We start from the raw sequence: 13,220 nt of genomic DNA, 5'->3' as shown, positions 1-13,220 counted from the left end.
CAAATACCCAGGAAAAACTACAAGTATTAACTGTGGATTCAAAACTTTAGCAAGTAGCCAAATTTGCAAATAAAGAATTTACAAACAATGAGGATCAACTATAAATGACAGAATTCGCATATTACAAATCAGTAAGAAAGGAATGAATCACTACCACAAACAAAAATCAATTCCAGATGGATTAGAGATCTAAATGTAAAAAGGAAAACTTGAGAACTAATAAACTGCAAAAATAGAAAAACTGGCAAAAAATAACCCATACACAGTTCTCACAGCAAGAAACATGGAATGAAATCAACAGATTTTTTAAAAGCTCAATCTCACCTAGTAATCCAGGCAATGCAAATTAAAGTGAGTTACAAATTCAGCACTTGAAGTTAAAAATCAAAGAATGAACATTAAGTATTTAATTTTATTTTCACCCAAAACTCCAAGAGAACTATAGTGATGGTATTTTTTAAAGGACAAAAGCCACAAAGATGGGGAAAGTCACAAAAAAAAAATAATTAAAGATTTTGTTAACTAGGAAGCATATGGACACCTGGTAACTCATCTAGTAGCGTTAAGAAAACCAAATCACAAGACAATGGGGAAAGCTGAGCATCAATCCAAGTAACACCACAGAATCCTCAAAAGGCTCAGAAACCAGCAGCACCTGGTACCTTGGTTAACTGGAGACAAACTATTAGAAGTGCTCTCCCAGGGTTACATGGGTGGCTCAGTCAGTTAAGGGTCTGCCTTCCATTCACGTGTTGATCCCAGGATTCTGGGATCAGCCCCCCATCCGGCTCCCTGCTCAGTGGGGAGTCTGCTTCTCCCTCTCCCTCTGCCCCTCCCCTGCTTGAGCGCACGTGCTCGCTCTCTCAAACAAATAAAATCTTTTTAAAAAAGAAAGAGAGTATGAAGAACCTCAGACTATTTCTCCAAGGGTTTTAGAGAAAGGTAGAGAGAGATGCTGATGGCTGAACTAGGTTTGGTTTCTGTCTTTATTTTGAGGAGAAGGGAGGGGTCTGCTAAAACTCTACATTACAAACTACTTCAGATATATCTGTGATGAATCAAAAATTCAACATATATCTATTACTGCAAAGTCTTGGCAAAAGAGAAGTTTCAATTATACCTAATATCTATATTTACACCTGGATAGACAAATGTTTTCTCAAGATCAAAGAAATTTTTATATTTAAAACTTGTTTTAAAACATAAAAATAAAAAAATAAAATTTGTTTTAAAATATTTAATATATGATTTAGAAAAGCAGATAAAAGATATTATATGGCGTTCAGCAATACAACATTTTTTAAATACTCTACAAAAACAGCAAACAAAAATGAATTCTTCATTGAAAAGATATTCTTCAAAACTTTTTTCTGCAATCATTTTGAACCACTTTGTTAAATATTTACAAGTAAAATTTAATTTGCTTTAGCTATTTTCCCAGTTGTGAAAAACACAGCAACATCACCACACTTTTTGTAAATACTCATCATCTCTGATAGCAGACAATTTTATTCTCTTAACTTGTGCCTCCTCTACTGGTTTAAAAGTAGAACAACATAAAACCAGGTTTTGCATCCGACTGGTCAAATAGCAACTAAGTGTGTGTTTTTTTTTAAATTTATGTCTATTTTGACATTTTATAAAATTTATCAGATCTGCATCAAGAATCTTGAGAACAAAAATATCTGGAAGACATTTTTTTAATCTCAGAATATTATTTTCTCTCCTAAAGAATAAGAGTATACTTCAATGATAGCATATCACATTTGTGTTATAACAAATTTTTCTACATAAATAGAAAACACCCATTATTATACTAATATAACAACAGACTTACAATGCTGTGTATCTGTCCATTGCAGATTGCACATCTCTACGGTAAACTGTTCGAAGAATGACCATGACAGGGTCAAACTCCTGATCCCAGACTTCAGCTATTATTCAAAAGAAAGTAGAAACAAAACACTGACTTCAGTCAATCCTTGATGACTAAGTACATTTAAGTATATTTTAAATTCATAAGATGGGATAGTTTGATTATATATTTTCTTTAATAAGCCTGATATTGTGACTATTATTCTAAGTCAAGAATCATAATTTCATCATTATGAATATTAAGTCAGCAAGAACTAATGAGCAAAAACTATTATAATGTAAAAAAGGTGTTATAATGTGATAAAGCTTCACCATAAAGGTTTAGTTCATCTTTTTTTTTGTAAAGTGACAACAGAATGTAAGAAACACAATGCATTAACAACTTTGAAAATATTCAGAGATATAAATATGAAAACTAAATTAAAAAACTAATGAGCTACTGATTTTCAAGAGGTCCTACTTTGTAATATTTTGGTTTGTAAAATTGATCATTGATCACCTTACCGTCTTCACAGTTAGGAACCATCACCTTATGTGTGGTATGTGTATAAACTGGTAGTACACAGATGATTTTTAAGTGTACAAAGATTTTCATTTAGTAACTATACAATTATAACATATATTAGGAAATTGCACATTGTATATAAAACCCACAATCTCACTAAAAATCATGCTCAGCAGGAGGTAAAGTTTAAAAAAGTGAATCCATTTAGAGAGATATAGCAGACTAGGTATATAATAAAAGAGATGGTATTTAGATGTGGTAAAAATCTACAACATGGCCTGAGAATAGTAATTTTAGAAACCACTGCCTCAAGAGTATATCTTGTCTAGATTTATTTTTTCCCATCTCATTCTAGCAAAATTCTTAGCATCTGAAAACATTAAGAAGCTTAAGTTTCTCTCTATACATCTACTGTAATTTCAACTTCCTGGCATAAGAAACTGTTAACAATTGTCCCTATTTTCATGTAACAGACCATTCATTCATCTTAAATTATCTCTCATAAGTATGACTTAAGATCCTTAAGATAGGCCTCCACAAAGACAAAGACCTTTGTTATTATATCTATTATCATTTATTGTCCTTCACTGTTAAATCTATTAATCTGTACAATTAAAATGCCAATGTTTTTTACCAGAATTATAAAACCATAGCAACAGAAGAAAACTTTAGTGATTAACTAGTCTAGCAGACTTTAGTGTTCTGTGGACTCCCACAGAAGTTTAACTGGGGCCACTTCTGAGAAATGATGTCCACTACCCACACCCACATTAACAAGAGCAGGTCTGCTTTCATTGGTTTTGTGTAACAGATTTACTTAAGGTTTAGTTCCCCAACGCTAAAGGTTTATTTCAACCACTTTTAAAAAGCCTTTAAAACTCTGATGCATTCCAACTCTTTTTACAAATAAGTCAAATCCAAAGTTAAGAGACTGCTTTTCTCAATAACACACAAACTAACACAATTCAATACTGTATTTGTATATGAAAACTAGTTTCTTGACTCTAATCTTCAAAAGCCCAATGCTCTATCTCAGTGTCTCAAACTTTACTGTGCATGACAATCACCTTATAGAGCTTGTTAAAAATGCAGATTCCCAGAATCTATCCCCAGGGACCCTGATGAGAGCAGACTGGGGCTGAGGCACAGAAACCCATATTTTTAATAAGGACCACAAGTAAGTATGACAAAGGTAATCCTCACATTACACCTTATTAAGCACTGTACTACTCCACACCAAAAATTCATCTGAACTTTAGATGCAAAGTATTATCTACAATAAAGAAACACTGTGCTTTTCCTTTAATGAAATATACACTGCTACCAGAGACTCTGGATTTACCTTTGTGATCTCCTGGAAAAAAAATCCCACATGATCAGGCTTATTCTGCTGTGTTTTGCCAAACACAGGATGTGCTATTTACAACTTCTATGTGGGCATCAGTTTTCAGTTAGACAAAGCGTCTTGAGGAAGTCAAGAAGCATGTAAGTGCCTCCTTCAGAATTTTAACTTAGATTAGTGAACATGTGAAAGTAAGAAAGACAAGACTGTGAATGAAGACTTCACCTACTTCTGGCTCTTGTCAAGCATGTCTCTATGAAGTCAGGGAGAAAACCTTGGAAAACCAACCACTTAAGGAAAAAAAAATGTAAGAAAATGTAATCAATATTCTATACAGATTTTAATTTTAAACTGTTTCAAGTTAAATTTGGGGTGCTGAGAACTATTTCAAAATCAAATTTAGAGAGAAAATACGTTTTTAAAAAATTTTAAGTATATAGTTTTATTCACTTATAAAAATGAACTAGAATTTATATATAAAGTTCCTCTTCTAATTTAGAGTCATCTAAAACAGTTTAATATAACATAAAACCATAGATTTGTAAATAAATAGAAGCAATATCACTGTATACCATAAAAACTCAACACTGAATACATAAAAAGCAAAACATTTTCTTGTACTATACACAACAAATCACATTCAGAAAACTGATTTTGAAAGAAAATGTTCATGTATATAAACGTACCTTTAGGAGTATACATGCCTTGCTGCATAGAACCTCCAGGTTCAAAAACAGGAGCCTTAAAATCAGCTACAGCTGAAAGAACTGATTCAAAACTGTAACTGCCTGGAATAATGCCACTTTTGGGATTTGGATTTTCTGGAATATGATGTATGTGTCAAGAAAAAAAATGCCTAAATCCAGCTTTTAAGTATAAAATTACCAAGGTACTCTAGTTTCTAACTACTTTTGTTAAAACAGAGTAATTGGCTGTAATATAGAAAATTGGCCACAAGAGGGCTATACAGTACAAGGGCTCAATAATAATTTTTTTTAATTGTGAACTTTTAAAATATTTTTAATCTAGAAGCCTATTAATAAATTAAATGCTAAAGTAGTTCCCGTTTATTTCCCCCCAAAGAAATTAGCTAAATCTCAGGAAATGAAAAAAAAAGTTTTTTAAAATTTATCTCCATTTTCTTCATTTTACAAATGTTATATCTTCCTTTAGAGAATCAAAAACAGTATGCTAAAAATTAGCCAAGATTTTTATGAGCAGACTATTTCTCCAAAAACACAAAATTTCATCCTCAAAGAAAAATGAAAACGATGCTAAACAAACTTTTACAAAGAAGAAAACCAGAAAGCCACAAAGATCCTTTTTCCATTGATTTCATATCAATTAATTAATTCATCTTTTAAATTCAAAGTTATGGAAGCGTGTTTTTGCTCAGTTACAGCACTATATACATTATATAACAGTTGAATGAAATTATCAAATATCAAATTTTTTTTTTAAGAATTTATTTATTTATTTATTTGACAGGCAGAGATCACAAGTAGGCAGAGAGGCAGGCAGAGAGAGAGGAGGAAGCAGGCTCCCTGCTGAGCAGAGAGCCCGATGCGGGGCTCGATCCCAGGACCCTGGGATCATGACCTGAGCCGAAGGCAGAGGCTTTAACCCGCTGAGCCACCCAGGCGCCCCTCAAATATCAAATTGATGCCACTTATGAAAGTCTTCAAGGTTATCACATAGGCATTCCATAGAAGTTATTTCACAAAATTTTAGCCAATTATTCCAAACATATTCATAATATGCAAAGTAAGCTCAGTCCAAATTTTACGAAATAAATTCTTATCACAAAATAACACAATCTTTGTCTAAAATGTTATTAACAATAACTTAAAAAATAATAAAATATATATTATATGTTCTGTCCTACCCAAAGAACCATAAGTTTTGTAAGTTTATAGATGATATAAGTTTGCCCTTAAAAATCTCTTGGCTTGGGGCATGTGGATAGTTCAGTCCGTTAGGTCTGAGCCCATGTCCTGGGATCAAGCCCCCTCATTCGGGATCCCTGCTCTGCGGTGGAGTATGCTGCTCCCCACCTCCCTCTGCCTGCCGCTGTCCCTGCTTGTGCTCACTCTCTCTCTTTCAGTCATTTAGAAAAAAAAGAAAAGGAAAAAAAAAACCTCCTGGTTTAAGACTAAATTCTAAGGGATGCCTGGGTGGCTCAGGCCATTAAGAATCTGCCTTCGGAATAAATGAAACAAGATGGGATTGGCAGGGAGACAAACTGTAAGTGACTCTTAATCTCACAAAACAAACTGAGGGTTGCTGGGGGGGGGGGTTGGGAGAAGGGGGTGGGTTTATGGACATTGGGGAGGGTATGTGCTATGGTGAGTGCTAGGAAGTGTGTAAACCTGGTGATTCACAGACCTGTACCCCTGGGGATAAAAATATATTATACGTTTATAAAAAATTTTTTTAAATTTAAATTTAATTAAAAAAATATTTAAAAAAAAAAAAAAGGGTCTGCCTTTGGCTCAGGATCGAGCCCTAGGATCGAGGATTCGGCCTAGATCTAGGCCTAGGGTCCTAGCCCTAGGACCTAGATTCGGCCCTAGGATCGAGCCCTGCATAGGGCTCCCTATTCACTGAAAAACCTACTTCTCCCTCTCCCTCTCCCTCTCCCTTTGCCCCTGCCCCAGAGCATGCTCTCTGTGTCCCTCTCTCTCTCTCTCTCAAATAAATAAATAAAATCTTTAAAAAAAAAAAAAAAGGGGGCACCTGGGTGGCTCAGTGGGTTAAAGCCTCTGCTTTTGGCTCAGGTCATGATCCCAGGGTCCTGGGATCGAGCCCCGCGTCAGGCTTTCTGCTCAGCAGGGAGCCTGCTTCCTCCTCTCTCTCTGCCTGCCTCTCTGCATACTTGTGATCTCTGTCTGTCAAATGAATGGAAAAAATCTTTAAAAAAAAAAAGAAAAGAAAAGAAAAGAAATGTTAAAAAAAAAAAAAAAAAAGACTGAATTCTAAGAAAGAAAAATCCTTAAAATGTTTAAAACCCTGGTAATAATTATAAAGTATGCCTTTAAATTTAAGCCATGAATTCCAACCTAGGCATACAGTAAAGTAGACATAGCTGCTTTTTACAAAGTGTCCAGCTTCCTTTCAGGAATGCTGTCCTAGAAGGGCAGATCCTTGGGTACCCAGAGCTATCAGTTCTGAAGTCTAACCAAGGCCAGTAAGAGTTCCCTGATAGGTAACAATGGCAAAAATATCTGCCACTAGCCCTGAACACACAGTTGAACAAACAACTGAAGTTCTTTTCCACACTATTTTTCAACTCTAAAAATATTTTTTAACCACAAAAGTAATATATCTTTAATCTGTACAAATCATTGTTTAGATCCTGTATTTAATAAAAAAATTAAACTTTTAAAAGGATATGAGGTCCAGCAATGAACTATGTGTCCTGTCATTCATACACAACTGGGCTACCATTTCTGCTCTGAGAATCTCATCATCAGACATCCCTAAAACAATTAAAAAGAGAATTAATAAATCTGAAAATACATAAATTTTAAACAAACAACTTACCACACTTTTTATTAAGCTGTTTTACAAAAAATGAGAAGTTTCAAAAATTAAAGAGCAAAGACTGCAATGCCCCAAATATAACCAGTTTAAATAACCTACTGTTTGCAGCTCCCTTAAGTAAAGGGTTTTTTAAAGGATATTCTAAAAGGAGTAACAACTATACATCATGTCAAGAATTTGAAACAATGTTTAAAAATATCCAAATCCTTTTCTTTTTTCCATAAGCAATTTACTACCACAGGGAGAGGGGAGGAAAGGGAGGATAGTTAATACCCAAGCATTAGTATGAGTGCTTTTTACCTAAATGTAAACGAAGACTTAAAAGAATCACAAGAAATGTAAGAGCGCCTTCTAACATCGATCTCTCATGCTCTGCATCAAGTACTGTGTTTTGATGTTGTGACGCCATTGTCAACAAATCCACTACCTTAAATCTATAATAAGAAATATTTGAGACAGATTTTTTTTAAGTTAAAACAAAATCAACTTAAATTCCAAATACTTCCTAATACCTGTCTTAATAAACTATGCTTACCTTTCAAAGACAGATGAAATGAAGTAATCTGGGTCAAGTCTAGAAGCACAAACCTTTAAAAGACAAAAAAAAAAAAAAAAAGAAATTTTATTTCTCAACATTGTTTCATTTCTTATATTAATTATGTTGTTTGTTTGTGTTCTGTATCTTATGTTTTGACATTGGAGGCGGGATGGCTTGCGACATGGAGACAGACCACCTCTCTCCCATCTACCTATGAATAGTAAATATTCCTAAAGCTATTCCTAAAGACAGTAAACAACTTACGCAGCAGTAAACATCTTACAAGCAAGTCAATCACCCCCTTTATCTAACTCTCACACAGCAAGCCAATATTCCCCCTGCCCTAAACCAACCCAAGACCAAGCACCAGATCGGGAAGGTCAGCTCTGATGCCCCGAAGTCCACAGGAATTATTCAAACTAACCAATCTTAAACTGTTTCCCCTGCCCTGTCTTGTCCTTCCTATGCAAATGCCAAAAAAGGTTCTGCTCTAGGACTGCCCCTTGCCCCTGCTCCTACCACTTGACCAAAATCTAATGCTTCCTCTACGGCTCTGTATGGCATCGCACACCTCCTTCTCTTGGGAAATTTAAGTAATAAATTCTTTCAAGAGCACTGACCTCTCTGTGTCATCACTGAGTCACCTCTCTAAACTAATCCCATATTTGTAAAGTACAATATCTGCATTATCAAGTTGGCTTACCTGTAGTAAGTAAATGTCAGGGTCAATCATGGAATTACAGAAATGAGACTGGACATAGGTCATAGCTTGTCCTTTGATTTGTAGACCATTTCTTACCCACATATTGCTATGGATTTCAGCAAGACTTGCCTAGTAAACCAAAAATTAAGTAAATTAAAGAAGTCTTCTAAATTTAATCTTTATGAAAAACATGTTACAATGAATAATCATTTCAAAATATTTTATAACTTGATCAGAGCATAAGCATGACATCCTGACCCATGTTAGTTTAAAATATCCAATTCAAATACATATTTTAAAATTTTTAAGTGCTCATTATGCACTTAAAATGTATGAGCTTTTAAATGTATGTGCTCACTTAATGTGCTCATACAATCCCTTCTTTTGGAGTTTATACATGAGTTAATTTTCCATTACTTCAGCAAACATTTATAACAATATTCAATGAAATCTTTCATGAGGAATCAATGACACTTACATTTAACACCTTCCTTCTCGAGAAAAAAAAAAATTAAGTTATGCTTAAAGAAACACAGGAACAAGTATAAAACAAAGTTGACTGTCCCAAACTAGTCATTTTTCAAATAATTAGCAGGTAATAGAAGGTCAGATTATAATGTTTCATAACATTAATATTTAATTCTTCATGTATTTGCGTCCTGCATCAATTAAAACCAAGCACAGTCATAACTTCATCTCTTACTTGCTCTTAACCCGCAGTGTGAAAGTTCAATGATAATTAAAAAATCTAAAATTGCCAGGAAAAACAAAGTAAAGTGCCAGTCCATCTACTACACATAAGCAGTTGGCCCACAAAATTATAGTATTAGAACTGAAAGAAACCATAGTGCTTATGCATGAAAATCCTCTTTTCTCTCCTCTCATTTTTCAGATGGGGAAACTAAGAATCAAATTACCCCAAACAACCTGGTAATTAAATTGATGTAGTACTAATGCTAGAAATCTGTTTGGTCTCCTGACTCTCAAAACAGTGCTGTAGTATGTTAAAAACTTCCCTATGAGGGTCATCGGGGGAAAGGGAGGGAAAAATGAAACAAGATGGGACCCGGGAGGGAGACAAACCATAAGAGACTTTTAATCTCAGGAAACAAAGTGAGGATGGGGACAGGGTGGTTGGGTTATGGATATTGGGGAGGGTATGTGCTATAGGGGACAAATAATGCATTATACGTTAATAAAAAAAATAAAAAAGAAAGAAAGAAACTTCCCTATGAGTAAATACAGTGAAAAGAATTCCTGGGGAAATTGTAACTAAATATAAGTTTCATAGGACAAAAAAAAAAGACCAAACTATAATCTAGCAAAAATACCCAAGTTTAAAAAAAATTTTTTTTTCAAACATTTTGGCTATAACAACAATGTAAATTTAATGCATAAAAATAAAATAAAGAACAAACCACATAACCAAGAAATTCAATTAAAATAAAAGCCTGAATACATACTTGAATTTGGAGTGGGTGAATCATTAGTTTCATTAACATTTCCTGATCAGGTAAAACAGAATCCAAATCTAGTTCTTGACATTTCACAGCCTAAAAATTATGAAAAAAAATTACTAATTCAACACTTAATTTCCAATATTTAAAAAAAAAATTGCTGGACAATAATCTTACCTTACTCAAAAACATAGCATAGTAACGATGAAGGGGAAGATGAAAAGTGACTTGGTTAGGTGCTGGCTGGAATAAACAAACAAAATCCACAAGTCAAAGAATGTTTCAGAATGCTAAGTTCAAAGAAGGTTTCAGAATGCTAAGTTCAAAGGTTTCAGAATGCTAAAACCACACTTTTACCTTGATTTATTCCTATACCTTTTTAACAAAACTTAAACTTTTAGATGAAATAGCTTTAAAAAACCACTGCATAGATAAAATTAATTCCATTTGAAATGCCTAACTGCAGGTTTCTGAAGGCAGAAATTATATACAACTCAAGGCTGAATCCTCCGAAGCATCTAGCACAGAACAAGGGATGGAATGGATTTCCCTTGACAGTAGCCTATTTGGGAATCTTCAAATGCATGCACACCAAACATGACGGTAGTAACCAGAACAATAATCACAACTGACCTGACTCACATTACCTCATTTAATCCTGAGAAGAACACTATGGAGTATAAACTATTAATGTTCTCATTTTATAAGTAGGGAAATTCAAGCTTGGAAACTTAAGACTGAAGAGCCAGTCTGGACTCCACTGTTGTACTCAGACGGTAAGAGGCTCTGATCACAGTCCTAGAGTGAGGTACAGGGGAAGGCCTTGCCTATGTTCACAAGCTGGATAAGTTGCTCCCCACACTGGCACTGAACACACACCCTCCTTGAGAAAGCTTAGTACCCTATGTATCAAGGAACTCTGACATTCTTGTAAATATTATATATTTAATATATATAAAATATATATTATATAAATTGTATTTTAAATCTACAAATCCCAGGACACCTGGGTGGCTCAGCTGCCTTCGGCTCAGGTCATGATCCCAGCATCCTGGGATTGAGTCCCACATCGGGCTCCTTGCTCCGCAGGGAGCCTGCTTCTCTCTCTGACTCTGCCTTCCACTCTGTCTCCCTGTGCTCGCTCTCACTCGCTCTCTCTCTGACAAATAAATAAATAAAATCTTTAAATAAATAAATAAATAAATAGATCTACAAATCCCATGGATCATTCTATCACTATAGAACAAAACTATATAACAACTGTCCTTCTTAAACAAATAAGAAAAATTAAAAAGGTAATGTTTGTTTTTAAATGCTTTTGCAAATATTTTCTTGATAAAATTTAAAAAAAAAAAAAAACTTTATCCAGAACATTCAATTATGCTGATGTAATACTGGTATAAAGTTATAAAAAAGTTATAAAGAGTTGCAATATGTCACCATCCCTTAGTTTTCTTTTTGTTTGCCTTCCATAAAAAGGAGGGAATTTCTGATAAATGCAACAACACATAAGAAATTTAAGGACATTATCCAAAGTGAAATGTCAGTCACAAAAAGACATACTGTATGATTCCACTTATATGAAGTACACAGAATAGTCAAAACCATACACAGAAAACAATGATAGTTGTCAGGGGCTGGAAGGGAAAGGAAAATGAGGAGTTACAGTTTTCAAACATGAAAAATTCTGGAGTTTCGCTGCAGAACAATGTGAATATACTTAACATGACTTATACTTAAAAATAAACTTAAAAATGCCTGATGGTAAATTTTATGTTATGCTTATTTTACAACTAAAAATAAGTTTGCTCCCACATAACTATAATCACCTGAGTAAGGTATTCTATACTAACTAGCTAAATCAGAATCTCCCTCAATTTCCTCTGAAGGTATTAAGGACAGTCAGACTCTTAAAAGCTAGATTTGCATGAGTTCAAACCCTGACTCTGCCACCTCCAGCTATAAGCTGTGAGCAAGAAACTCAAACTCTCCATGCCAAAATGACTGGCCTGTAGAACAGAAGTAATAAGGAGCAGGACAACCGTGAGGATTATCTTTAACATAGTACCCAACACATAGTACTATTACCTACAAAGTCATGGACTCTGTCGTGTCTTTCAAGGCTTTAGTATTTCTTAAGTTCATACTCTTCTGCAGCATTATACTCCATAATCCCTTCTTTTTTAATGTGACAGATTAGCCACTTGCTAAACTCTTCTTCCACTGCTTCCATATAAAACGGAGGTTGTCAGACATCATTCTCAGCTTTCTACTCCTCTCCTTCTAGGTGACTTTATCCAGATTCACAGCTTGGACTGCCAACTCGACCAAGAGGACTCCCAAATCTCAGCAGAAGTCTCGCTCCTAAATTCCAAACCTTACATTCCAGTGTCCACTGAACATCATCACTTAATAGCCTATGCGAACCACAAATACTTCGGGTCCAAACTAAACTCAGCATCTTTGTCCTAAAACACAATCCTCCTCAATGTTTCTTCTCCAGTTCCCTAGTAATTCAAATCTGAAGTGTAGATTCTTTCCCTCTCACAAGTCTCCAACATCTGATGAGGCACCAAATCGTGTTTATTAGCTTTTCCAAATATCTCTTAATCAACTTCCTTCCCTGTTTCCACACTGCCCCTAACCTTAGCTCAGCCCTCAACAACATTTAGTGCCTAGATTTCAGTAACACCTCCTGCTTTCTATTCTTACTCTCCATGACACACCTTTGTGCTATCTGCCAAACTCACAACTCTCCCCATCTTTTTAGAACATCTCTCCCTACTCCATCTCCTGAACACACAGACAGAATGGAACCTGACAGTCATTTATAATAGCCATATCTAATTGGAATCGGGGCAGAAGATATCTCACACAACCTGAACAATAAGAAATAAGTTTTTCTCTTAAAAAACTTCATGTTGGAGGGCATCTGGGTAGCTCAGTTCATTAAGCATCCAACTCTTGATTTCGGCCCAGGTCATGATCTCAGGGCTGTGAGATCGAGCCCTATGTCAGGCTCCTGCTTAGTAGGGAGTCTGCTTGAGGATTCTCTCTCCCTCCTGCTCTCCCTCTGCCTCTCCCCAAGCTCGTGCGCTCACTCACTCTTTCTCTCTCAAATAAATAAATCTTTTAAATTTTTATTTTTTAAAAAAAGTGGATGTTGGATTCAGAGACATCCTCAGAATCTTGATGTATGCTTGAAATTGTAACAACTTCATCACATAGGTAGGCAAAGAAGCACAGAAAGCCAATAC

The 13,220-nt window shown here is 34.9% G+C and overlaps 1 protein-coding gene and 1 long non-coding RNA gene across 9 annotated transcripts in view; one reads left to right on the top strand and one right to left on the bottom strand.

The window, feature by feature from the left end:
- The window catches only part of LOC116597750, a 131,958-nt gene extending 129,646 nt beyond the window's left edge, over positions 1-2,312 (top strand). For both annotated transcript variants that reach the window (XR_004288768.1, XR_004288769.1), the window contains one exon: positions 1,863-2,312. This is a non-coding gene — a long non-coding RNA (uncharacterized LOC116597750). The remainder of the gene's footprint in view (positions 1-1,862) is intronic.
- UBR3 (ubiquitin protein ligase E3 component n-recognin 3) overlaps positions 1-13,220 on the bottom strand; it is a 237,534-nt gene that overhangs the window by 147,914 nt on the left and 76,400 nt on the right. For all 7 annotated transcript variants that reach the window (XM_032355902.1, XM_032355897.1, XM_032355899.1 and 4 more), the window contains exons 12-19: positions 10,141-10,206; positions 9,970-10,059; positions 8,507-8,635; positions 7,801-7,853; positions 7,566-7,699; positions 7,116-7,201; positions 4,409-4,550; positions 1,838-1,934 (exon numbers count right to left, since the gene is read on the bottom strand). In XM_032355902.1, the coding sequence (XP_032211793.1) occupies positions 1,838-1,934; positions 4,409-4,550; positions 7,116-7,201; positions 7,566-7,699; positions 7,801-7,853; positions 8,507-8,635; positions 9,970-10,059; positions 10,141-10,206 (797 nt within the window). The remainder of the gene's footprint in view (positions 1-1,837; positions 1,935-4,408; positions 4,551-7,115; positions 7,202-7,565; positions 7,700-7,800; positions 7,854-8,506; positions 8,636-9,969; positions 10,060-10,140; positions 10,207-13,220) is intronic.

The sequence above is a fragment of the Mustela erminea genome, chromosome 8 (assembly GCF_009829155.1).
Source record: "Mustela erminea isolate mMusErm1 chromosome 8, mMusErm1.Pri, whole genome shotgun sequence".
Classification (NCBI taxonomy): Eukaryota; Metazoa; Chordata; class Mammalia; order Carnivora; family Mustelidae; genus Mustela; species Mustela erminea.
This window is presented reverse-complemented; position numbering and strand designations above follow the sequence as displayed.